Source organism: Odontesthes bonariensis, chromosome 12 (assembly GCF_027942865.1).
Source record: "Odontesthes bonariensis isolate fOdoBon6 chromosome 12, fOdoBon6.hap1, whole genome shotgun sequence".
Classification (NCBI taxonomy): Eukaryota; Metazoa; Chordata; class Actinopteri; order Atheriniformes; family Atherinopsidae; genus Odontesthes; species Odontesthes bonariensis.
In genome coordinates this window covers 1,393,110-1,418,665 of record NC_134517.1, presented here as the reverse complement: position 1 = coordinate 1,418,665, position 25,556 = coordinate 1,393,110, and the positions used below count along the sequence as shown (strand labels likewise).

General features: G+C 47.0%; 2 protein-coding genes across 3 annotated transcripts in view; one reads left to right on the top strand and one right to left on the bottom strand.

Annotated features, from left to right (window-relative positions):
- Positions 1-978: 978 nt before the first annotated feature.
- ubxn4 (UBX domain protein 4) lies at positions 979-15,961 on the top strand. Of its 2 annotated transcripts, none has more exons than XM_075478903.1 (13): positions 979-1,147; positions 1,624-1,726; positions 4,246-4,274; positions 4,396-4,520; positions 6,604-6,733; positions 6,938-7,064; positions 7,585-7,639; positions 8,046-8,210; positions 9,032-9,159; positions 9,513-9,615; positions 10,666-10,797; positions 13,024-13,235; positions 15,208-15,961. In XM_075478903.1, the coding sequence occupies exons 1-13, from the start codon at positions 1,066-1,068 to the stop codon at positions 15,344-15,346; spliced, it is 1,530 nt and encodes a 509-aa protein (XP_075335018.1). In that variant the 5' UTR covers positions 979-1,065; the 3' UTR covers positions 15,347-15,961. The 2 variants fall into 2 exon arrangements, with proteins under 2 accessions (XP_075335018.1, XP_075335017.1); XM_075478902.1 differs by having other exon boundaries at positions 980-1,147; positions 13,021-13,235.
- A 1,221-nt stretch (positions 15,962-17,182) lies between these two features.
- Positions 17,183-25,556, bottom strand: part of itgb2 (integrin, beta 2) — a 49,215-nt gene continuing 40,841 nt past the window's right edge. Inside the window, exons 14-17 of the mRNA XM_075478901.1 lie at positions 21,342-21,561; positions 21,026-21,240; positions 19,990-20,156; positions 17,183-18,379 (exon numbers count right to left, since the gene is read on the bottom strand). Coding sequence (XP_075335016.1) covers positions 18,314-18,379; positions 19,990-20,156; positions 21,026-21,240; positions 21,342-21,561 — 668 coding nt within the window. The 3' untranslated portion in view covers positions 17,183-18,313. The remainder of the gene's footprint in view (positions 18,380-19,989; positions 20,157-21,025; positions 21,241-21,341; positions 21,562-25,556) is intronic.

Genomic DNA, 25,556 nt, shown 5'->3' with positions numbered 1-25,556 from the left:
ACCACCTGACCAATGTGTAGGTCATTTAAGTCCTTCTGACCTGTGAATTGTCTACCTGTATGAAAGAGATTGTTTTGGTCACAGGATCCAAGATGCAAATGGTTGTGCAGCTGTCTGGGCATGGGAGACAATACTGCATTGTAAGTGCTGCAAAGGTGATACCTGCTGAGACCACCTCCAGTATCACAATATAGTAGTAACTAAACCGTTTTTTTACATGGCCCCTGAAGGTTGTCTTCAATCGTAAGAATGATGGAGCAACAATACAGCCACTGTGATGCAACTGGAAACATATTTTCATGCACCGCATGAAGAAAGGACCAGATTAGTACTTTAGGTGAGATTATATGCGGTGAAACTGCGGGAAACTTGTTTAAATGAGATGGTTTAAAACAGGGGTCTTCAACGTTTTTCAGGCCAGGGACCCCCCTACTATTTATATGGCATACAATTGTGCTTTATATTAAACGGGGCCTAGTGCCGTGTATAAACCTAGCTACTCTGTTATTGTACATTCAATACAAAGCTATTCAAATAATACACAGTTTAATATATTCATGTTTTTATTTTAAACATGTGCAAGGTACAGGGTGGCCGTGAATGCGTGCATTGCTGACTGAAAGATAACATCTTCTGCCTCCATTTTTCCGTTCGCTACAATATTTTGGATTCGTGTTAATGTGTATTTAAAGACATTGCAATTTGTGAGAAAAAACTGTTTGAAAAAAAAAAAAAAAAATAAATATTAAAAATCACCTAATCAACCAAAGATTTCGCGACCCCCCTGCAGTACATCCGCGGACCCCCTGGGGGTCGCGACCCCCTTTTGAAGACCTCTGGTTTAAAAGAAGGTCCTGCCCCATAAACTCCGGTAAGGTAGAGGGTGCTGTACACCTTGCGTCTGTATCGTAATTCGCACAAACACACGAAGAAGACCGCTCGTGACAGCTGTTTGGAGAGATTCTCGACGCATGCGCATTGGAAGTAGAAACAGACTTGTTCTTTCATGAAGCTTCGCTGGTCAGCAACGTCACCGGAACAGAGACAGAAACAGAGCTTCCAGAGATGCTTTGGTTTGAGGGCACGATTCCTGATGCCATCAACTCTGCTAAACAACGCAGTCTGATTTTTGTCGTTGTCATTGCAGGTAACTTTGTGTGTGAAGATGAACGAACTTTCAGAGATTCTGGGTGCTACAACGAAGCAGTAGTGCTAACATGCTAGCCCTGTTAGCCATTAGCCAGCTATCATTGACAACCACATGTCAAATAAACGTGTCGTCTCTCAAATTAGAGACAAATAAGATCAAAGCATTCTGGATAAAACGTGTAACAACATGTTAGCCTAACGTTGTGGTGATATGAAATGGCATTATGCAACAGACCCCTCCGTCTAATAGCTTAACCAGGTAGCTTGGTCATGTAGGCCACCTCAATAATTACACTAATGACTTATGTGACATGTTTATATCGGGACAGTGACACGGTGGGTGCATCAGAGGGAGCAGTTTTAGCGCTAGTAGTAGTGTGAGTCAGCTTTTCCACTATTGCAGCCCTCTGTGGAGACAGCGTTGGTCCGTTGTGTCTACGCAGAAATATGACATGCCTGTCATTTATCACGCAGGTGAAGATGAGCAGTCAGCACAGCTGATGTCCAGCTGGGAGGATGACAGAGTCTCAGAGGCGGCGCAGAAATGCTGTGTGGCCATCAAACTGGATGCCAGCAGGTACTGATGTGTGCTGCTCGATGTAAAGCCTGATTTATACTCGGAAACCAGGTCGTCTGCGTGTGTGTCGCAGTTAACGCAGACATGCCCCCCCCCCTACGCAGACACTACGCAGACACTCTGGTGCACCTCCTCAAAATTGTAACGGTAGGCGTCCACTATTCCGGCACGTCAAGCCGTATCCAACGCATTCAGTTCATTTTCAATGAAATCCGGCCGATCGTTGTCGCCGTGCTCGCAAAGCATGCTGGGATTCCGGCACGGCGAGCGGGGGACCGGCGGCACGTCAAAAAGTTGGGCTCGCTCGAAGTTTATGCAAATTTGCCACGGCAGACGGAGTGCGTTACCCAATGACAGTAGATCATGTGTTCTCCTGTGTCGCAGCAGCAGCAGCAGCTCTCCTCACTCGCAGATCCGGATCCATGGTACAATATGAAATAATGTTCCATTGCTGACGATTTATACACATTAATTTCCCTCCAAAACTCAAATTTTTAGAGGGAGAAACTTCGGTTGGTTAAAATCACAAGTTATTTACTTTCCCCCGGAGCCATTCTACACGCCCCTCTGTACACACCCACTGCAGTAGCAACACGGCGAGACTAGGCATCCAATCCGGCGAGTTACGTTGACGTGCCGGAATAGTGGACGACTACCTCACCGCAGACAGTGCCGCAGACATCGCCGCAGGGAGGAGAGAAAGGAGGCCTCTGATTGGTCAACTCTACATCCGCTCTACATTATGCGTATTTCCGGTTTGCTAACCGGCTGACGCTAACCGTGACGCTTCTTTCGCCTCTCTGCCAGCTCCAGTAGTAGCAATATTTCTTCTATTTCTAGATCGATCATCTGCATCTCAATCAAAGTGCGCATTCGTCCAGTCGCCATTGTTGTTGAATGACCTCCGTAACCGTAACACCCACAATCCTAGCTTGTTCGTGATTGTCCCTCTTGCGTTGTGGCGTGGGATTAACATAGCGCAGACAGCGCTTCAAGGCATAAATAAAAAATAACTGCGTCGTGTCTGCGACAAGCTCACTGCGACACACTGCTGCGAAGTATACACGAGCCTTAAGGCAACTAATTTAATTTAGATGCGAAGGATTTGATGTAGCAAGCACACACTTGTGTCCTCATAAGAAAAATGAGCTATAAAACCATTCTGATAAGCTGAATGTCCACTCGAAATGAGCTGATCAAACACAGTAATGGGTAAAAAAGTTAAGTACACACTCTTTTAATTCAAAGGTTTATACTAGAACACTTTGGTATCCAGAGGAGTTGATGGTGGACTCAATGACTGCAAGGTGCCCAGGTCCTGTGGCTGCAGAACCAGCCCAGATCATCAGCCCTCCACCACCGTGCTTTACAGCTGGTGTGAGGTGTTTGTGCTGATATGCTGTGTTTGGTTTCCTCCAAACGTGCTGCTGTGCATTATGAGCAAACATCTCCACTTTGGTCTGCTCTGTCCAAAGGACATTGTTCCAGAAGTCTTGTGGTTTGTTCTGATGCAGCTTTGCAAACCTAAGCTGTGCTGCCATGTTCTTTTTAGAGAGAAGAGGCTTTCTCCTGCAGCCCTTCCACACAAGCCAAACCTGTTCAGCCTGTTTCTAACTGTGCTGTCATGACCTCTAACCTTTGTGGTTAATATAGTTATGAAAATGTTCCAAATAGAGTGTTTACAACTGAGGGATTCTGGCCGGGACCGTGTTAACTCAACAGGGATGATACTGAGGAGAGAAACTGATCAACAGTGGAGTTAATATTTGAAAGTAACACTGCATTTTGTTCCTGTGTATTTTCCATCGTCACCTGGATCTAAACATCTTTTTACTCTAAATCCACTGGGATGCATGAAATGCTCAAAGTTAATGGAGGAAGACTTGCTTTGTGTCCGACACACTGCATACACGACACCCCTCAGTTTGGGTTTGGGTGAAGCAGTCTCTGCCTGAGGGTGAAGCAGTCTCTGCCTGAGGGTGAAGCAGTCTCTGTCTGAGGGTGTTCTTGGGTTTCCCTGAGACTCCTGTCACATTTTTCTCTTTTGTGTTTGAGTGTTCAGTTCTGATTAGTCACAGCTTCTTTTCCTGTGTGCTAGCTGTAAATAAATGACGAATGTTGACTCCTTTCTTTCACACATTTCACTAAATCTTCCTGGCCAGAGAATCCGGACTTTATTACTGTCCTTTCAGTTAATCTAGTTTGTGTGCCTGTTGTGTAAAAACCCAACAGTCCTGAGCTTAACTGAGACTCTTAAAGAGTTTCTGTTGTCCTATGGAAACCTCAAAGAGCTGACAAAGAGAAATATTGATGGCAGATTTGCTCAGACGTTTGTTTTTGGCGATTGATCCTCTACTTGTTGTTGAGATAAGTCAAAGGTTCTGGGAACATTAAGAAGTGAGCTCACATCAGTCTTCTTCTTTCCCAGAAAAAGAGATAACTTATATGTCTCACCATGAGTCGATGTGACAGACCTTCAGTGTTATACACATCAATCTGATACCGTTTTCTTTCCACAGTGATGCCTGTGTGCAGTTCTCCCAGATCTGTATCCTTTTCTTGTTTTAATGTTTGTTGTGGGAAGGCTGAAACACAAAGGTGTGCTGAACTGAAACTGCTCAAATCTGTTTTCTAAGTTGAGTCTGTTCCTTAACTCCGCTCGTTTGAAGATCCTGTGGTGTGCATACCCTCCGGCTTCTTCATCGGAGAGAGCGGCATTCCTCTGGAGGTCATCGCTGGCAGCGTGTCTCCTGAAGAACTGATCAAGAGAATCAACAAAGTTAACGAGTTACAGGTAGGATTACAAACTGCCATCAGCACGTACCTCAGGCCAGCAGGAGGCAGCCACAGCTGACAGGAATCCAGTTTATATAGCCTGATAATGATGTTCTTTTCTATTTATTTTAGTGAGCATGAAATCATTGCACTTGCTGCTCGGTCTTCTGGTTTATTTGAACACTTATTGAACCGTGAACAGTTATCATGACGTGCAAACTGCACTGTTTTCCTGCAGAAGACATGATTGAGTTCAACAACAGGGAACACCAGTGGAATGTCTGAACACTCAGTGAAAACCATGGCTCAGATATAAAAGCTCAGATTTAACTCCAAACTATTGTATTTAATAGCTGAACATTCTGGCTTTAAGCATACCTCAAAAAGTTTGAATGAAACTGTAGTTTTTTCTGTGTGATGAAGTAGAGGAAAACATTTTGAAGTCACTCTGGACTGCAGATGCTTTGTTATGAAATCAGCTGTTGTGTGGACCCTCCCGGATCCAGCTGACTGCAGCTTTTGGCCGGCGTGGAGCGCCACCTCAGAGAGATGTTCGCTTTGTGGAAGACCGAGCATCCATCCATCTGGAAAAATACCAATCTGAGAGCGACTCGGACGGAAACCTCCCCGATGGTTTAAAACAAGCTGTGAAAGGGGCAGGGAAGCTTTGTGTGCACGTGCACGTATTGCTCTTTATAAGTGAGGAACAATGAAAGTGGAGGGAGGAGACAGTTGTGCCATGTTTCTACAGCACTGTGCAAACGTCTCGGCCCACCTATCATTTCTTTATGTACATTTTCTGAAAACAGGAAAAATGTGCAGCTTTTTATTGAAACATGAGCAAACATGAGGTAAAACACAGAATGAAAGGGCCTATTGCATTTATTATCTCACCTTAAACATCACCCAAAGCTGAAGAAAGCGGCATTTGAGTGTTTTAGTATTTGAATTTACTATGTAGAAGGAGCTTGTTTTATTCTCCAGCCTCAGAGGAATTGAACTTATCCAAGCTGGACCCCCGTGATCTCTGATCCCTCAGACGGCGCTGCATCAAGAACCCTCATTCATCAACAGCTGATAGAAGCACACAGACAAGGGATTACTGTGGGAAACCTTTGTCCAGCACTATGATCCAGAGTTCCATTCCCAGACTTTACTGAGCAGAGAAGAAGCCTGATGTTAACCTGATCCAGAGGCGGCGTCCACTTCTCTGGGCTTGGAGGCGTCTGGGATGGAGCGTCACACGGTGGAAACGTGTGCTGTGGTCAGAGCCATCAGTGTTCCAGATCTTTGTTGGAAGAAACGGAGCAAAGAGCCAAAGGAGCATCCAGCCTGCTGTCAGCAAGCAGTCCCTGCAGCCAGGCTCTGGGATGGGATGGGCTTGGATCAGGGCCCCAATGAGCAAAGCTCATTTCCACTTCTGTGATGGCAGCATTGATGCAGAAAAGTTCTCTGAGATTTTACAGCAACATGTGCTGCCTTCAGGACCACATCTGTTCCAGGGAAGTCCGTGCACTGTTCAAGCAGACCATGGAAAAGCACATTCTGCAGACGTTCCAAAGGCAGGGCTGAGGAAGAAGAGGGGACGGGTGCTGCAGTCCTGACCTGTCCCCAAACTCTGAGACAACCCCCCCCTCTGTCCTAACCTTTATGGGATGTGTTGCAGGTCTGAGATGTTCATCAATGTTCATGAGAAATATCATGAACTATCTTACATCTATACTGTCTGTGGGTGTTGGGTTGTTGGATTGAGACTGATCTCCACAGGTGGATGAATCTACCTCTACTTTAAATGGAAGAAATATTCTGTTAAAATGATTTTATAATGCTTGTGTAATAGTAAAATACAAAGGAAGCCTGTGGAGAAATGAACTTAACACTTTACAAAGTTAATGTTTCACCAAAAACTCTGAGACTTAATTCACTCGTAGTCTTCACTCTGAACAAGAGCCGAGAAACTTTTTAGGTATTTTAAGGGATCCAACATCTGGAAGACTGTTAATAAAATGGCCACCCTTTCTAGACTCTTGAATTGATTTCCCTGGTTCACCTTAAAATATTCTAAAAATATGAATCTATTATTGATTATGATGCCCGAACAGAAAATTGGAAGCGCTGCAGCTTTAAGAGAGGCCAGTGATCCTGTGGAGACCAGCTCACCTGGCAGTGCAGCCTCAGAACCGGACTCAGCTCCAGAAGGTCCTGCTGGGTCGGCAGCAGCAGCAGCAGCAGGTGTGTGCGCTCATACTTTCAGATCAAATTGATCTTCCACTGTTGTTTTTCAGTCGTGTTTGACCTTAAATGACCACAGACTCTTTGTAAGCAGTTTGTCTGGGCTGGTGTTGATCAGCCACCCTGATCATGAATATGCTCTGTTTGCTGTGATCTGACGAGGTGGCATCAGCAGATGAACTCGTTCCTTTCATTCCTACACAGAAATCCCCTCAGGTGCGGTGCATGATGCCACCTCCTCCGGCTCAAAGCCTCCTCCAGAGAACGCCTCCTCAGATCGCTCGGACTGGTGTTCTGAGAGTGAAGAGAACCTGGATGCCAAGGTGGAAAGGTAGGAGTAGCTCTGCTTTGTGCTGACTTTTGGATACTAAAGATATAATCTCTTTGGAGGTACTTCTGTAGAAGAGCTGAAAAAGTCTCAGACACATGTTTCCTTTCAGGATAAATCTACATGTAACTGTAGAAAAACCACCAAAGGTTGGTTACAGTGGCTTCTCTTCTTCTCTTAAAGGCTTCTCGGTTATCTCCTCAGCATCAGATCCGTTACTAGTTTGGTAATTTAGCAGCATCACTGCCTGGTGAGGAAGGTGTTGGGGTTGGGAGGGTTAGCTGGAACCTCGATACATGAAATGAAATCAGTTTGAAGCCGGAGTAGGCAGCACTTCAGGATCAGGACTTTTCCCTGATTATCAGCCACTATTCTCAATGTGCAGTATTTTTCTCCTAAATAGCATCAACAAGTCTCAGCTCCAACCAGCATTAAACGTTGTGCAGGGATGTATAACAGATCCTGCTGCGGTTTACAGGATTATTCCCAGGGTGAGGTGTATTCTAATGATATTTTCTGTCAGGTTGACCAAGAAGCTGGAGGAGAGACGGGAGCAGAAGAAGAAAGGAGAGGAGGAGGTAAGGAGAATGCTGCTTCCTGTTTTCCATGTAGATCCAGAAGCATGACACAGGTATGCTGGTGGAAGCCTCAGCCTCAGTGGGTTAGTAGAGCCCACATGCCACTTTCACGTGCATCTTCTAAACATAGAAATCTGAACCTGAAGTAACCACAGTGCTCTGTAGTACTTCTGATCCTTGATTTTTGCTTTCACCCCCAGCATCGTTGTCTTTTAGGGCAGAAACCTCTGAGAGTTATTCTTTGTTCTCCGTCCTTATCGTCTTTCAGGATTGCATGTGTCTGCATTTATTCTAGCAGCCATAAAAATATTCTGGTTCTTCAGTTGTTAAAGTATTCCTTTGTTCCCTCGAGCGGCTGATTTTGTTTGTAGATGTTCTTGTGTTTGACCATGTTGCTTTCCTGCAGGCTGATATAAAAAAAGAAATAGAGCGCCGGCAGATGGGAAAAAACGTTCAAGACCTAAAGAGGAAACAGGAAGACGATAAGACCAAGAGGCTCCTGGAGGAAAGAAACCGAGAGAAGGCAGAGGAGAAGGCTGCCAGGGAGCGGGTCAAGCAGCAGATCGCCATGGTAACCTAGTCTTTCTCCTCTTTAATGTGCAGGAAGTAACAACCTTCTTTCACACTGTTTGATAAGTAAGAAATCCCATTCTTCAGGCTTCCTTTTGCAGGTGTGCAAGTGTCTCACTGCACCACCAGTTGTGATGAAGCAGCACAGATGGAGGCCGGGAGCCTTTGTTCTGTTGGCTGGACGTTCGTTGAGGTTTTCTCTGTTAGCACAGCTTCCACCCCTCAGAATCTCAGCTTTGCACACATTACGGGTTGTTGTCTTGTTTTCTTTTGTTTGGGACTAAAACATCTTCCAATGGAAGACATGATCAGTTGGCAGATGGCGCTTAGTCCACAGCAGACCGTCTCAACTCGAGCTCTGCCTGTACTGGATACATTTATGCATCTAATTCTGCAACAATACCTTGGCTTTGAGCTTAAATTAGCACGTATCTGATTAGTAAGGACACATCAGACTCCCGCTGCTGCTCATAGCGCTCCCAGTTTAGCTGCAAAGACCTTGAACTTGTCACTGTGGCCGCGGCCCATTCAGTGAGTGATGGACGAGCAGCTCCACAGCTGACAGGGATGGGAATGAGGAAAGTATATTTAAATATACATTAAAGTAGGCAACATTCTAGACCCCACCTTTCCCCAGTCCATGACTGCCACATGTATTATCCGATTCTATGGAAAACTCAGCATATGACTGGTGGATGATGTGGAGCATCAGAGCAAGTCACGATCCAAACTCTGGTCAGACTCTGTAGATTCATCCTTATTAAACCTATTTTACGAACAATCCAGACATCACCCACGTGTCTTTGTCCTTCTGTCCTGCAGGATCGAGCTGAAAGAGCAGTGCGCTACGCCAAAACCCAGGAGGATGACAAGGCCGCCAAGGAGGCCCTCCTGAGGGCCAGGCAGGCAGAGCAGGAGGCCAGGAAGGAAACGTTGGTCAGAGAGAGAAGGCAGGTGGTCCCAGGCTGGCTGTCCCAGGCTGGCTGTCCCAGGCTGGCTGTCCCAGGCTGGCTGTCCCAGGCTGGCTGTCCCAGGCTGGCTGTCCCAGGCTGGCTGTCCCAGGCTGGCTGTCCCAGGCTGGCTGTCCCAGGCTGGCTGTCCCAGGCTGGTTGTCAGCTCTGGTGTACAGATGCATCATTTAAACAACTGACAGATTATTTCCTGACAACTGAAGGAAGACCTTAGGTCCTAAACAACGTTGCGGCTCACTGCACCATGAAGGAAATAGAAATGAGTGTGTATTTTTAACTCCTGCTCCTCCTGCTTCAGTGAAAGGTGTTTAATGTTGTGTCTCCATGATTAGCACCGTTGCGAGGATACAGTTCCGCCTCCCAGATGGCTCGTCTTTAACCAACCAGTTCCCCTCACAGACCAGACTGCAGGAGGCCTGGGACTTTGCTGTGAAGGTTTGAGCCATGCAGCCACACACAGTCCCTGCTCACATCACTGTTGATGAGGTTTTTTATCTCTCTGGTTGGTGTCCTGCTCCATAAACCTGCCGTCCAGCCTGTCCTACGGGCTTGCATCGAGAAATATTGTTCCAAAACTGAAATATTAAGCACGTTTAGCAGATGCTAGTACTTTTGTTGCTGATATATGTGGTGGTTTATTTTTTTAATACAGTTTAATTTGTATTGAATTTAATGGGGGAGTTTAAACTCAAAAAGCTGACTGAGCTGACAAACAGAAAATACAAAAAGGCCAGAAAATAACCAAATTTCTCAGTTTTTAGTTTTTAAGTTGGTGAATTTTGTTGATATTAAACACCAATTTTACCGTACACTTACATCTCTGCGGCCCTGACGTCAGGAGGTGTTGCTGTGGATGTCGTCTTCTCTAACTGTCGGCCTTCAGTGACACAGTTTACAGGACGTCCCTGACCCCTCTATAAGCCAGTGCAACCACAGCAACCTTAGTCTGTGGTAGTAATGAAGTACTGGGTGATGTGTCGATAAAGATGGACTCATCACATCCAGTGTGAGGTGTTGATTAAGGGAGAAATCATGGAATCTCTTCTGAGCTGTTATTACGCAGCACAAAGAGCATTTTTAAATGAGGAGCCCCCTCCTCTAAAGAGACTCATTATGACTGGTATATGGTATATGATATATGGGGCATGATGAAGTCTTTGAGCTGAAGGATCATTTATTCATCCCAAGAGTACATGACATTGCTGCAGTATCTACATTACTGTGCAGAGGTCCTCAGCCTCACTTCTTTCCATATTTCCAGAGAAAAGCAGGAAATAGTGTCAGTGATTTGTTAAAGAATGGTCCAACATACAGTGAATAAGGGAAAAACAGAGTTTGTACGGTGCTAAGGAGCTTGAAAGTGTTTTGATTCCATCTGCTGTAACATTTGAACTGATATTTTTAGGAGGATTTTAAAAAGTGATTTCATTAGTAAACCTCAGTGCAGAGTCGGTGTAACAATGTTTTGTGCTGGCCCTGTTTCAGGAAGTGGGAAATCGCTACGGTAACTTCTCTCTAGCAACCATGTTTCCTCGACGAGAGTTAACCAGTGAAGACTTGAACAAGACCCTACTGGAGCTGGAACTGGCTCCCAGTGCTTCCATCGTCCTCCTGCCAGTAAGCTGAACACACGTCATTAATGTTCCACCTTCGGTCCAGATCAGCAGTTCTTCGACAGGCCTCTGTTTCTCTCTTTGGTACTGGAACAGTGCAACATATAAACGCACCAGGCACATCAGAGCTGCATACATCTGTCAGGCCCCATTTTAAGCATACATGCAACATGTAGGCCCGCTGTAAGGCCCCAGATTTATAGATATTAATAATACAACACAACTAGGTCCGTGCCTCTAACGGACCCCTAACGGAGGCCCGTGCCTCTTAACTGACCTCTAACTGACCCCTAACGGAGGCCCGTGCCTCTAACTGACCTCTAACTGACCCCTAACGGAGGCCCGTGCCTCTAACGGACCCCTAACGGAGGCCCGTGCCTCTAACTGACCCCTAACGGAGGCCCGTGCCTCTAACTGACCCCTAACTGACCCCTAACGGAGGCCCGTGCCTCTGACCCCTAACGGAGGCCCGTGCCTCTAACTGACCCCTAACTGACCCCTAACGGAGGCCCGTGCCTCTAACTGACCTCTAACTGACCCCTAACGGAGGCCCGTGCCTCTAACTGGCCCCTAACTGACCCCTAACGGAGGCCCGTGCCTCTAACTGACCCCTAACTGACCCCTAACGGAGGCCCGTGCCTCTAACTGACCCCTAACTGACCCCTAACGGAGGCCCGTGCCTCTAACTGACCCCTAACGGACCCCTAACGGAGGCCCGTGCCTCTAACGGACCCCTAACGGAGGCCCGTGCCTCTAACTGACCTCTAACTGACCCCTAACGGAGGCCCGTGCCTCTAACTGACCCCTAACGGAGGCCCGTGCCTCTAACTGACCTCTAACTGACCCCTAACGGAGGCCCGTGCCTCTAACTGACCCCTAACGGAGGCCCGTGCCTCTAACGGACCCCTAACGGAGGCCCGTGCCTCTAACTGACCTCTAACGGACCCCTAACGGAGGCCCGTGCCTCTAACTGACCTCTAACTGACCCCTAACGGAGGCCCGTGCCTCTAACTGACCTCTAACGGACCCCTAACGGAGGCCCGTGCCTCTAACTAACCTCGAACTGACCCCTAACGGAGGCCCGTGCCTCTAACTGACCCCTAACGGACCCCTAACGGAGGCCCGTGCCTCTAACTGACCCCTAACGGAGGCCCGTGCCTCTAACTGACCTCTAACTGACCCCTAACGGAGGCCCGTGCCTCTAACTGGCCCCTAACTGACCCCTAACGGAAGCCCGTGCCTCTAACTGACCCCTAACGGACCCCTAACGGAGGCCCGTGCCTCTAACTGACCCCTAACTGACCCCTAACGGAGGCCCGTGCCTCTAACTGACCCCTAACTGACCCCTAACGGAGGCCCGTGCCTCTAACTGACCTCTAACTGACCCCTAACGGAGGCCCGTGCCTCTAACTGACCCCTAACGGAGGCCCGTGCCTCTAACGGACCTCTAACTGACCCCTAACGGAGGCCCGTGCCTCTAACTGACCCCTAACGGAGGCCCGTGCCTCTAACTGACCCCTAACGGACCCCTAACGGAGGCCCGTGCCTCTAACGGACCCCTAACGGAGGCCCGTGCCTCTAACTGGCCCCTAACGGAGGCCCGTGCCTCTAACTGACCTCTAACTGACCCCTAACGGAGGCCCGTGCCTCTAACTGACTCCTAACTGACCCCTAACGGAGGCCCGTGCCTCTAACGGACCCCTAACGGAGGCCCGTGCCTCTAACTGACCCCTAACGGAGGCCCGTGCCTCTAACTGGCCCCTAACGGAGGCCCGTGCCTCTAACTGACCTCTAACTGACCCCTAACGGAGGCCCGTGCCTCTAACTGACTCCTAACTGACCCCTAACGGAGGCCCGTGCCTCTAACTGACCCCTAACGGACCCCTAACGGAGGCCCGTGCCTCTAACTGACCCCTAACGGACCCCTAACGGAGGCCCGTGCCTCTAACTGACCCCTAACGGACCCCTAACGGAGGCCCGTGTCTCTATCGGACTGAATCTCTACCCTTGTACAGCACATAAAAGTCATGTTCAGTTTCCTTCTGTCAGTCTCTCCTGGATGTGATGTGTGGACATGAGTGTGTGCTAACATGATGTTCAGCCCTCTGTGAGTGTGTGCTGCAGGCTTGGTGACACCAGCTTCACATGGAACAGTAAATGTGTGCACAATGTTCAGCCCTCTGAATGTGCCTGCAGTAACACTTTAAGCGGCCCCTCTGTGTCTCAGCAGTCCAGCAGGCCTTCTAACACAGTGGTCCAGTCCTCTGGGAATGGTATTTGGGCAGCTCTGGGCACGATCCTCTACCCGCTTCTGGCTGTGTGGAGATTCCTCAGCTCTTTTCTCTTTGCGACCCCGAGCCCTTCTGCAGCTGCATCCAGAGGCCCCGTCCAGCAGTCCAACTCCTACACCAACTCAGAGCCATCCTCCAGCAAAGCAAAGAGGTGAGGAAAGTTGGAAGCGCCAGACTGCTGCAGCATTTAAAGCTGTGAACACAGCTTTAATTGTAAAAATGCTTTAGGCATTCTCACAATTAAGTTCCTCTTTCTCTTTATTATTATTATTCCGCCAGTTTTCGGCACCTAACTACTCCTGCATACTTTCAACTATTTCTACAATTTTGGTATCAAAACGTTCAGCTCTTTCAGCAGATTCCTGCTATCATTTTTGGTGTTTTTAAGATATTCAACTTTTATTCAAATTTTCCCGTCATTCAAATGAATGGAAACTGCTTTCAGCTCTTCCAAATCATCTTCTTCTTTCCAACTATTTCTGCATGCTTTCAGCTACAGACACCATTCAAACTTTAAACGGGTCACAGGACATTCAGCTATTAGAGATGGGATTTATGGCTCTTTTGGGGGATCCGGCCCTTTATGGCTCGTTCCTTTCAAAGAGCCGTTCAAAAAACTGGCTTGTTTGGCTCTTTTTTTTTTTTTGTTTAAGTAGTTTAGGCTTATAATCAATTTCCGCCATGTCCGCTCGTACCCATGGTTACTCAAAAGATTTTCTTAGTCTTATTTGACCGTCTCTGGTTACTCCACAAACGCAAAGTCCTGCACACATTTGGGAATGCGGCAGAAATCATACATAAGATGCATAAGTTACATTTAGCTTTGGTATCCCCCTCAGCTGAAAAGTGGTCCCAATATTGCTCCTCTTTCTCTGGCTCATTTCGAAACAAATTTGGCTGCTTCCCTTTCTGCGAGCAATAAGTGACTGACTGTCTGACTAGATTCCTATATTACTTTTCCCTCATGTTCTATGTGTGCACGTGTCGGCGTGGCGCCGCTTAGGCACTTATTTTCACGCCACGAAGGCTCCCCCCCACCATACAGAAGTGTCAGTGCTCACTCAGACACTCATTGCTCATGTGAAGGGCATGTGCAAGCTGCCTGCGCCCTACCCCCCCCTACTCGTAGTTGTCCTATGTGGGGGGAATCCGCAACTAGATGTCCCCTGGGAGCTGCGTGAAACACGCATGAGTAAAAAAAAAAAGAACAAGAAATAGAACGGCTGCCGCGACTCGGCTCCCTTCGTTCATATCAAAGAGCCGTTCAAAAGAACCGGCTCGTTCACGAACGTCACAACACTATCAGCTATTATTATTATTGTTTCAGCTTTTTCAAATCTTCAGCCAATTTTGAAATATGAGTTTCAAAAACCTGAACATTTTGCTCCTTGATTTTTATGAATGAGAACACAGCTGAGTGCGTGCTGATAAGTTTCAAATTTTTCATTTTTTTCAAACAAATTCCTCTAACTTTTATACAGTTTAACTTATAGAAACAAATTATACCTTAAAATGTAGGAAAATTGTCCTCTTTCAGCCGATGTAACTACTAAAGAGTTTTATAACATTTACAGAAAATATAACATTTACAGAATTTCAGCTATGAGCCTTGAACCGAGATCAACCTCTCAAATTCTCTGACTAACTCCAATGTTAAGTTTGGTAGTACACAAAAATCACAAAATCCCTACAACCAATACCTCAGCAACAGTTTTTACTGCTAAAATTGAACTATTTTCAGCTTTTTTTAGCATGGTCAGCTATCCCCATTCAGCTCATAAGCATTCTCACTGCTGTTTCACAGGAACTGCTCTTTCTAGTTGAATTTTACATCTGCAAACATTTCTAAAGAAGAAGGTTTTAAAGAACCTTTAAACCGGCCTTAGAGACGCTAAAAGTTAAAGTAATTACTGACACAAATCTCAGTTTTCCAGCTCAAACCTTGAGCCTTTTTCTTGAGTCATTTCTTACTTGTGAGAAACAGCAGAGGGAAACCAGCATGCAGGACTGTTGTGCAGCTCTTCCTCCGACCGGCCACAGAAGCTCAGCTGCTCAGCTGCACTCTCTGGACCAAAGTCTACTTTAATGTCATACCTGCTCTGTTTTGCTCTTTATCTGCTCAGAGACCCTCCCTCCAAGCAAACTTTGGAAAACAGGCCCAAGGACTTCAAGAAAGACGGTAAAATCTGCAGGCTTAGAACTCAGGAGGACAGTGAAGATGACAACAACACCTGGAACGGGAACTCCACCCAGCAGATGTAGAGCACCAGCGGCAGCATCTCTCCCCTCCTCGGGGTCTCCTGCTTTGAATTAGTTCAGGATTTCAAAGCAACCTCTGTGTTTTCTCTTTCTCTGACTTTGTTTGAGGCCTACAGCCCTGCACTTTGCTTGCATGGTCAGGTTATCTATAATAAACAGACCCTCCTTCTGTCTTTATGTGCCGATTAAAACACGATTCTGTCTCCTAAACCAGGTTCAAACTGCAGCAGATTTAGCACAAAGGTGATCCTGGTCGACACATCCCAGAGGTTTAAACCAGTCTGATCGTGTCTGCCGACAAATCCTGTGAAAAAGAAAATTAACTTGAAAATCATATTTGAGCCTGTCTTAACATGGTGTTATGGAGTCACTCCATTGACTCGTGATTATTACCTGACACTAGAATGAAAATGGTCTAATTTTAGATGTATAAGATATTTAGTCTAACAGCTAATAGCTGCTGGCAAAGGACTATTTGTCTGTTGCTGCTTGAGTCCCGCCGAGCTGTGGATGTGTGCCACCGCCTTGGGGTGTGTTTTTTGACTACTTGCAGTGGGTTACTACTGTAGTTCTTCTCATTCAACAATAAAAATAAAAGCATCTTGTTTCTCAAAAATCCCTGAGTGCCTGGGTGGTTTGAAGCGATCCCTGACTGAAGGAACCCGTCCACACCCAGCCGCTCTACATCCGACCTGTTGGTTCAGTTCTGTGGATTTGAGCTTTGTTCTGGTTTTTAAGGTTTGAACGAAAGGCAAACAGCCGTGACTGATGGTTCTGTGGAAAACAAACGGGTTCTGAATGCATATTACTCCCAGCTTAAAGAGCTCTCACTCCCAAGCAGCACATCAAACCTGGCAGAAGTAAGATTAGCCGCTTTCGGACTGTAGGAACCTTTGGCAGTTCTAATAACCTTTTAATCTGCGGGGCCGTTTTCTCCCGTGTTCGGACATACAGGAACTCGGGGCTTTCTCCTTTAGTTCCTATAACTATTTAGCTCCTTCTCCGAGGTCGGGTCTTTTCATAGTTCTTATTGAACGAATCTAACGGAGGTGTGTGGTGGTCGGTAGCTACGCCCCATGTCATGCTATCAGGCTGAAATGTTTCCTCATAGACACGGACACAACCGGCGGGTGTTTAATAAGTTAAACTTACACTGGTCTCATTTGTCTGCAGCACTCTGCTCTCCTTTCTTCCTTCATGAAATGAAAAAGTATCGTCTCCTGACTCTCTCTGTGAGCTTTTCCAGCCTCGATATTAGACGCCTGATGTGATTGTCCATGATTAATATCACCATCATGCAGACCATAAACACAGCGGCCTCCCCGCTCTCCATGTTAGCTTCTTGGTGGTGTTTTTTCTACTCTCCTTACTTTTACCGGGTTTTGTTTTGTTCTGTTCTGTTTTGTTGTTGAATGTAGCGCTAAAGTAACACGTCACTGAAGCAGACGGCTGCGCGCGGCGCATCAGTCCCTATCAGGTCCCGACTCATGTGCGAATGCAGACTGAAACAGTTCCGCTGGGGAAGGATAGTTATCAGAACGAAATTCGAGTAGGACAGTTCTGATAACTGCGTTCTTAGAACGGCTCTGTCCGAAAGCGGCTATTGTGGTGGATAAGATGAACCTTTATTAGTCCCACAGTGGGGAAATGCACCAGAAGATGGAAAGACCTGAACGGTAATTATAGACATGACAACTAGCTAAATCCGTGAGTTATTTCTTACTCGCTGACAATGATGTTAAAAGGATCATAGAGGTGTTCAGGAAGCTGTCCAGGGAGGGGAAGGCTTCCTCTGTTGCCTTTCAACTGGAAACCGGAACCAAATATATTAACAGTATATTCAGGATGAGAAGCCGAGGCTTTTATTTTTGCTTCACACTCTGCTAAAACAAGCCATCAGTGATTTATTAGCAGATCAAATTAAAACCACAGAAACAACACATCACAGGTGAAAGATGTTGGATGAGGTTTGACCAACATATTGTAATGTTAACGCCAGCAGGAAGGTTGGAAAGAGAACTGTGCTTCTGTCCCCACGTGCACACCCTGCAGCCCCACGTGCACACCCTGCAGCCCAGTGCCCTGCTTATGGACTGATGGACAGCAGTATGAGCCAGCGGGAGACAGATCTGTGGGACGCTGCAGACCATCGCAGGCTAAGAGCCTTTTCCTTTAAAAGAGTCTGGGAAACTTTGGAGGATTTTTCCAACCTAAAAAGCATCTAAAAGTAATTTTCTGAGAGCCTCCAATAAAAACGGTGTTGTGAGGATGGGTGTTTGATAGACGCCTGCTCTGCTCGAACACAATGGGCTGTCCTCCCATTGGCTGGAGAACTGACTCTAAGTTCAGATTTAAATGTGAGATTTGATCAGGAGCATTTAGTTCCTCTAAAACACGCAGAAATGTCTCAGATTCTAAATGGTTCCAAACTCTCATCATTATCTGCCTTTCCTGTACAGATTATACACCGATCAGCCATAACATTATGACCACCTGCCTGTTACTCAGCACGCCCCCCCCCCCCTTTTTAAACAGCTCTGAGCTGTCAGGGTGGACACAGAGATCCTCTGTGGGTGCGTTTCCAGCACTGGGACCCCAGCAGCAGACCCTTTGAGCCCTGTGGGGTGGGCTCCCTGTTGACTGGGGGGGGGGGGGGGGGTCAGTTAGAAGATGAGCAGAGTGACTCAGGTTACTGGTTTTAATGTTCTGGCTGATTGGTACTTGTTACCCCAGTGAACACTTTAACAGGACATAATGTTAAATATAATTAATATAATGTAATATAAGAATAATCAGCAGATCTCAGTATATTTGTTGGACAAAACAGAATCATTGCAGCTGCTGAAATGCATAGAGAGTAATAAGTGAATAAGAAAGTAAGCGCCTGGACATCAATGCAGGAAATATATGAGCTCATGTGAGTGTGAGCATCACAGACACACAGGTTTGCATCAATCGCTGCTGTTGTCTTCATTCTCCGGTGAAAGTGGGGTTGGCCACGGTGGTGGTGGCGTTCTGGAACAGTGGGTTGTCCGCCTGGTGATGGAGAAAGTTCAGCGATTAGACGGCTTTCTGTTCTTTTCTCTGAGCAACAGCTAAAGTTTTTACGTACATGTATGGATGAGCCCACTTATAGGAATATATTCAGCATTACTGATGCGTTTAAGCATGTTTTCACCCCCACTCTCACAGAAAAAGCTTGTCCTCAGGGCCATGCTCAGCACCACTGAGACAGATTCATTTCACTCAACCTGGTGTCGAGCTCAGTTCATGTGAAACATCTGATTCTTTACTGATGCATCCCAGAGGGCTCAGCATCAGGAGTAACATGATAACTGATCACACTAACCACTCACTGGCAGTTTCTCTGGCCTGATGTACACGCTGGTTGGAAAATAAAGAATAAAGTGAATCCTTTTTATCAGTCTTATTGCCAGTGGAAAGAAGCGATTCACACTGTGGCTGTCTTCACTTAAGTGGAGACAAATCTCCTGCCGGGGGGCCGACCATGAGCTCCCACGATGTAGAGAGCTCTCTTCCCACATCCGTCTTCGTAGAGGTCAGCTGAACTCACCGCAGCCTGCCAGGATGCGCTCAGCTGATGGAGGTCTGGGAGGCTGGGAGGAGGGATGCTCCCCCACCTCAGCCTCCAAAGGAAGGGCATCCTCTGCTGAGCAGGCTGCCCTGGGGGCCCATACTCAGGAAGGTGGTGCCAGGGTGCCCACCCACACTGTCTGTCTGGGTTCAACTAAATCTCCCAAATGCCTCTCACCAGGTGGGATGAAGAGCTTCCTGGCACAGCTGCTTCTTTTGTCCCGCTGGGACCGGGTGGTGTGTACTGAGACGTGTCCCCTTTGGACCGCTCAGAACGATGTCCAAACTGAAAGGGAGACCAAGCCAAATAGTGTCAGTGACCCTGGACGGCGGTCACTCAGGCAGGAGATTCTTCTAGTTTTTTCTTGGTCACTGGGACGAAGGCGGCGGCTTTGAACAACAGCTGCTTAAACAGCTGTTTTAGTGGCTGCAGGCTGGGCAGTCCAGGCCTTTAGCACCCGACCAGGGATGTGATCAGGGTCTCAGCCTCTGATTGATGTGCTCGTTTGTAGTCTGCTCCAGCCTGAATCTCCCTCCACTTTCCCCTCATGTCTCTGGACTCGTAGTGTTGGTGAGTGCGCCAGCTTAGCCGTGCTCGTGGCCCCGGAGGATCTGGAGGATCCAGCTGACCTGACAGCTGGATTGTCCTCAGCGCCCCTGATTTTCAGAGTTTTCTGTTCCACTGCTGTCATCCACGGTGTTGGACCGGCCCCAGTTCTGGTAGTCCTGAGGACTGATGCCAGATCTTTTTTAAAAGTTGGCGTTGGGTTGGACCTGCATACCGGCACCAGAGGGGTTGGAAACTCCCTCAGCAGGATAATCTGATGTTGGATCCCTGGTTTGTTATTCCGATTGGTTGGTTTATTTCTAATTATCCTACAACCAACTAATAACTGAAATATGAGTGAGTGGAAATGTAGGACCAAACCAGAGACTAAAGAGACAAACCTTTCGACTTTATAGAAGCATTTAACAACATATATGAAGAAAGCTCTCCTCAAGCTAATGGGATGTCTTATTTGTGGTTTAATTTGACACCAAAAAAAACTCACCTCTGCCCACTTGGATCTCTTCTTTTCATTCTCGAATTTTTTCCAAGCTTTCAGGTCCTTCATGTAGATTAATATCTTGACGAGCATCAGCAGCAGTAAGCCGATGAGAGCCACGGCTGCAACGGAGCCTCCAATAATGGCTAGAACGCTGGGTGGTTCTGGACAATCTGCAGGAACAGTTTCAGATGACAGTTACAGCCCACAAACTGTAGTTCAACTACAGTTGGTATCACAGCGTGACTGCAGTGTACACAGAAACGCATGTTACATCTGTATGTTAGATGTGAAGCTCAGGAACACCGGGGGAACATTCAGGGTCTCACAAAGAAGCGAAGCTGTGGCTGTTCTTCATCTCCTGGGTACCTTCTCTGTTATCACACACTGCTGTAAGATGTAAGAACTAACTAACAATAACTCTGGAAAATTAGAGGGATCCTGTAGAGAAGTTACGATTGAATTGCTTAATAATAACTATTTATTTACTGTTGTACATGTTCATGCAGGTAAAGTATAAGCAAACAGGAAGCTGAGTGAGAATCTGGATATTTTAGGATGACCTCAGCATCACTTCAAATTCATTTAAAAAGCCATTTATTTAAAAAATGAAACAAGCAAATAAATGAGTTGCTTGTAGCTGTGTGGTGGTTTTAGATGAAACAGGGTGTGCTGGGTGTGTGCATGCATGCAGGGACACAGCAGCCTAAGAACCAGTGTGAGAACAGCCACCAGGGGCCACCAGGGGCCAGCTGAGGCCCAGCGTATCGGGGCCTAACACACCTGCTCCCTGCTGGACGATGCAACTCTGGTCACCCTGCTTGTTTCCTGTGTTGCTCCATGAGGACGAGGTTGTTTCATTCTCACTGCAGTTCTAACTTTAGTGATCCTCTGACTGTCCTTCCATCAGCAGGTCAACGTGTTGATGTGTCCGGTGTTTGATTTAAATGCAGCACAGCCTCAGTTACAGCGGCTGTGCTGCCACTTGTGTTGATGCTGCATTAAAACTGTGACATGAGTTCTCTGTATTTCATCTACGCACCTCTCTTCTTCAGGATTTCAGCCGTGTAGTTATCCATTCCAAACGTCTGGACCAGCTTAAATGTCACCCAGCATCCCTCACTGTCCTTCTGTCGGCACTCCTTCCCTGCCATGGTGAACTTGTCCACCACGACATGTTCGATGCTTGGACGGCAGGCAGCACTGCAGTTCTTTTTAAAGGGCCCCAATTCAAAGCCCAGGCATTCAATGCAGCTCCTGAAAATCAAGATCAATTCCAGCGGTTTAAAGTTAATGACATCAACACAGGCAAATACTGGAGCAACAATAATGAGGATTTGAAAGTTTGGACTGATTACATTTTGGTCAGGCATGGGTCAGGGCAGCCGAGGCACTTCTGGCAGTGTGGGGGCTGGTAGGTCCCGTGACATTTACAGAGGCCACAGCTACACTCCCCTCTGCCGTAGCACACGGTGTTGTTGGGCGTAAGGCATTCGGTCACATCCTTTTTGCACTGGCAGGCGGAGCCCTCAAAACCGTCATGGCACACACATCGTCCACATTTGCAATCACCATTTCCTAAAGGCAGGGAAGAGTAAAGAGGTCCAGTCTTATCATCCCGGATCTAGGACAGCTCTGTCACGCTGTGGGGCCGTTGGTTTTACAGTGAATGAGTATTCAAATCAAATAGTTCTAAGAGCTTAGAATCACAACCAATCCTTGAAAGGCCCTTGAAAGGCAGTTGGGGTAAATGAGTTCATTAGCCTGTCTTCCTTTTTCTGGTAGAAGAACATTGGGCTCCTTTCAAATGATCTGCACATGTTGGCCCCAGGGCACCAGAGCGATCCACCCATCACTGAACAAGTGAAAGAAGGTGGAAGCACAACATAACTACCGTACCAAGAGAAGGCAGCACAACATAACTACCGTACCAAGAGAAGGCAGCACAACATAACTACTGTACCAGGAGAAGGCAGAACAACATAACTACCGTACCAGGAGAAGGCAGCACAACATAACTACTGTACCAGGAGAAGGCAGCACAACATAACTACTGTACCAGGAGAAGGCAGAACAACATAACTACCGTACCAAGAGAAGGCAGCACAACATAACTACCGTACCAGGAGAAGGCAGAACAACATAACTACCGTACCAGGAGAAGGCAGAACAACATAACTACCGTCCCAGGAGAAGGCAGAACAACATAACTACCGTACCAGGAGAAGGCAGAACAACATAACTACCGTACCAGGAGAAGGCAGAACAACATAACTACCGTACCAGGAGAAGGCAGAACAACATAACTACCGTACCAGGAGAAGGCAGAACAACATAACTACCGTACCAGGAGAAGGCAGCACAACATAACTACCGTACCAGGAGAAGGCAGAACAACATAACTACCGTACCAGGAGAAGGCAGAACAACATAACTACCGTACCAGGAGAAGGCAGAACAACATATCTACTGTACCAGGAGAAGGCAGAACAACATAACTACTGTACCAGGAGAAGGCAGAACAACATAACTACCGTACCAGGAGAAGGCAGAACAACATAACTACCGTACCAGGAGAAGGCAGAACAACATAACTACCGTACCAGGAGAAGACAGAACAACATAACTACCGTACCAGGAGAAGACAGAACAACATAACTACCGTACCAGGAGAAGGCAGAACAACATAACTACCGTACCAGGAGAAGGCAGAACAACATAACTACCGTACCAGGAGAAGGCAGCACAATATAACTACCGTACCAGGAGAAGGCAGAACAACATAACTACCGTACCAGGAGAAGGCAGAACAACATAACTACCGTACCAGGAGAAGGCAGAACAACATAACTACCGTACCAGGAGAAGGCAGAACAACATAACTACTGTACCAGGAGAAGGGAGAACAACATAACTACCGTACCAGGAGAAGGGAGAACAACATAACTACCGTACCAGGAGAAGGGAGAACAACATAACTACTGTACCAGGAGAAGGCAGAACAACATAACTACCGTACCAGGAGAAGGCAGCACAACATAACTACCTTACCAGGAGAAGGCAGAACAACATAACTACCGTACCAGGTGAAGGCAGAACAACATAACTACTGTACCAGGAGAAGGCAGAACAACATAACTACCGTACCAGGAGAAGGCAGAACAACATAACTACCGTACCAGGAGAAGGCAGCACAACATAACTACCGTACCAGGAGAAGGCAGAACAACATAACTACCGTACCAGGAGAAGGCAGAACAACATAACTACCGTACCAGGAGAAGGCAGAACAACATAACTACCGTACCAGGAGAAGGCAGAACAACATAACTACCGTACCAGGAGAAGGCAGAACAACATAACTACCGTACCAGGAGAAGGCAGAACAACATAACTACCGTACCAGGAGAAGGCAGAACAACATAACTACCGTACCAGGAGAAGGCAGAACAACATAACTACCGTACCAGGAGAAGGGAGAACAACATAACTACCGTACCAGGAGAAGGGAGAACAACATAACTACCGTACCAGGAGAAGGCAGCACAACATAACTACCGTACCAGGAGAAGGCAGCACAACATAACTACCGTACCAGGAGAAGGCAGAACAACACAACTACTGTACCAGGAGAAGGCAGAACAACACAACTACCGTACCAGGAGAAGGCAGAACAACACAACTACCGTACCAGGAGAAGGCAGCACAACATAACTACCGTACCAGGAGAAGGCAGAACAACATAACTACCGTACCAGGAGAAGGCAGCACAACATAACTACCGTACCAGGAGAAGGGAGAACAACATAACTACTGTACCAGGAGAAGGGAGAACAACATAACTACCGTACCAGGAGAAGGCAGCACAACATAACTACCGTACCAGGAGAAGGCAGCACAACATAACTACCGTACCAGGAGAAGGCAGAACAACATAACTACCGTACCAGGAGAAGGCAGCACAACATAACTACCGTACCAGGAGAAGGCAGAACAACATAACTACCGTACCAGGAGAAGGCAGAACAACATAACTACCGTACCAGGAGAAGGGAGAACAACATAACTACCGTACCAGGAGAAGGGAGAACAACATAACTACCGTACCAGGAGAAGGGAGAACAACATAACTACCGTACCAGAAGAAGGCAGAACAACATAACTACCGTACCAGGAGAAGGCAGCACAACATAACTACCTTACCAGGAGAAGGCAGAACAACATAACTACCGTACCAGGAGAAGGCAGAACAACATAACTACCGTACCAGGAGAAGGCAGAACAACATAACTACCGTACCAGGAGAAGGCAGAACAACATAACTACCGTACCAGGAGAAGGCAGCACAACATAACTACCGTACCAGGAGAAGGCAGCACAACATAACTACCGTACCAGGAGAAGGCAGCACAACATAACTACTGTACCAGGAGAAGGCAGAACAACATAACTGCTGTACCAGGAGAAGGGAGAACAACATAACTGCCGTACCAGGAGAAGGCAGAACAACATAACTACCGTACCAGGAGAAGGCAGAACAACATAACTACCGTACCAGGAGAAGGGAGAACAACATAACTACCGTACCAGGAGAAGGCAGAACAACATAACTACCGTACCAGGAGAAGGGAGAACAACATAACTACCGTACCAGGAGAAGGGAGAACAACATAACTACTGTACCAGGAGAAGGCAGCACAACATAACTACCGTACCAGGAGAAGGCAGCACTACCTTACCAGGAGAAGGCAGAACAACATAACTACCATACCAGGAGAAGGCAGAACAACATAACTACCGTACCAGGAGAAGGCAGAACAACATAACTACCGTACCAGGAGAAGGCAGAACAACATAACTACCGTACCAGGAGAAGGCAGAACAACATAACTACCGTACCAGGAGAAGGCAGAACAACATAACTACCGTACCAGGAGAAGGCAGAACAACATAACTACCGTACCAGGAGAAGGCAGAACAACATAACTACCGTACCAGGAGAAGGCAGAACAACATATATACCGTACCAGGAGAAGGCAGAACAACATAACTACCGTACCAGGAGAAGGCAGAACAACATAACTACCGTACCAGGAGAAGGCAGAACAACATAACTACCGTACCAGGAGAAGGCAGAACAACATATCTACCGTACCAGGAGAAGGGAGAACAACATAACTACCGTACCAGGAGAAGGCAGAACAACATAACTACCGTACCAGAAGAAGGCAGAACAACATAACTACCGTACCAGGAGAAGGGAGAACAACACAATTACCGTACCAGGAGAAGGCAGAACAACATAACTACCGTACCAGGAGAAGGGAGAACAACACAACTACTGTACCAGGAGAAGGCAGAACAACATAACTACCGTACCAGGAGAAGGGAGAACAACATAACTACCGTACCAGGAGAAGGCAGAACAACATAACTACCGTACCAGGAGAAGGCAGAACAACATAACTACCGTACCAGGAGAAGGCAGCACAACATAACTACCGTACCAGGAGAAGGCAGAACAACATAACTACCGTACCAGGAGAAGGCAGAACAACATAACTACCGTACCA

What these genes read in the sequence shown, in the direction of transcription:
- ubxn4 (XM_075478902.1), top strand. Translation starts at nt 1,066, where the DNA reads ATGCTTTGGTTTGAGGGCACGATTCCTGATGCCATCAACTCTGCTAAA. An exon ending in TTTTGTCGTTGTCATTGCAG is followed by an intron (nt 1,148 to 1,623) that starts GTAACTTTGTGT and finishes TTTATCACGCAG; the next exon opens with GTGAAGATGAGCAGTCAGCA. An exon ending in AGAAGAAAGGAGAGGAGGAG is followed by an intron (nt 7,640 to 8,045) that starts GTAAGGAGAATG and finishes GCTTTCCTGCAG; the next exon opens with GCTGATATAAAAAAAGAAAT.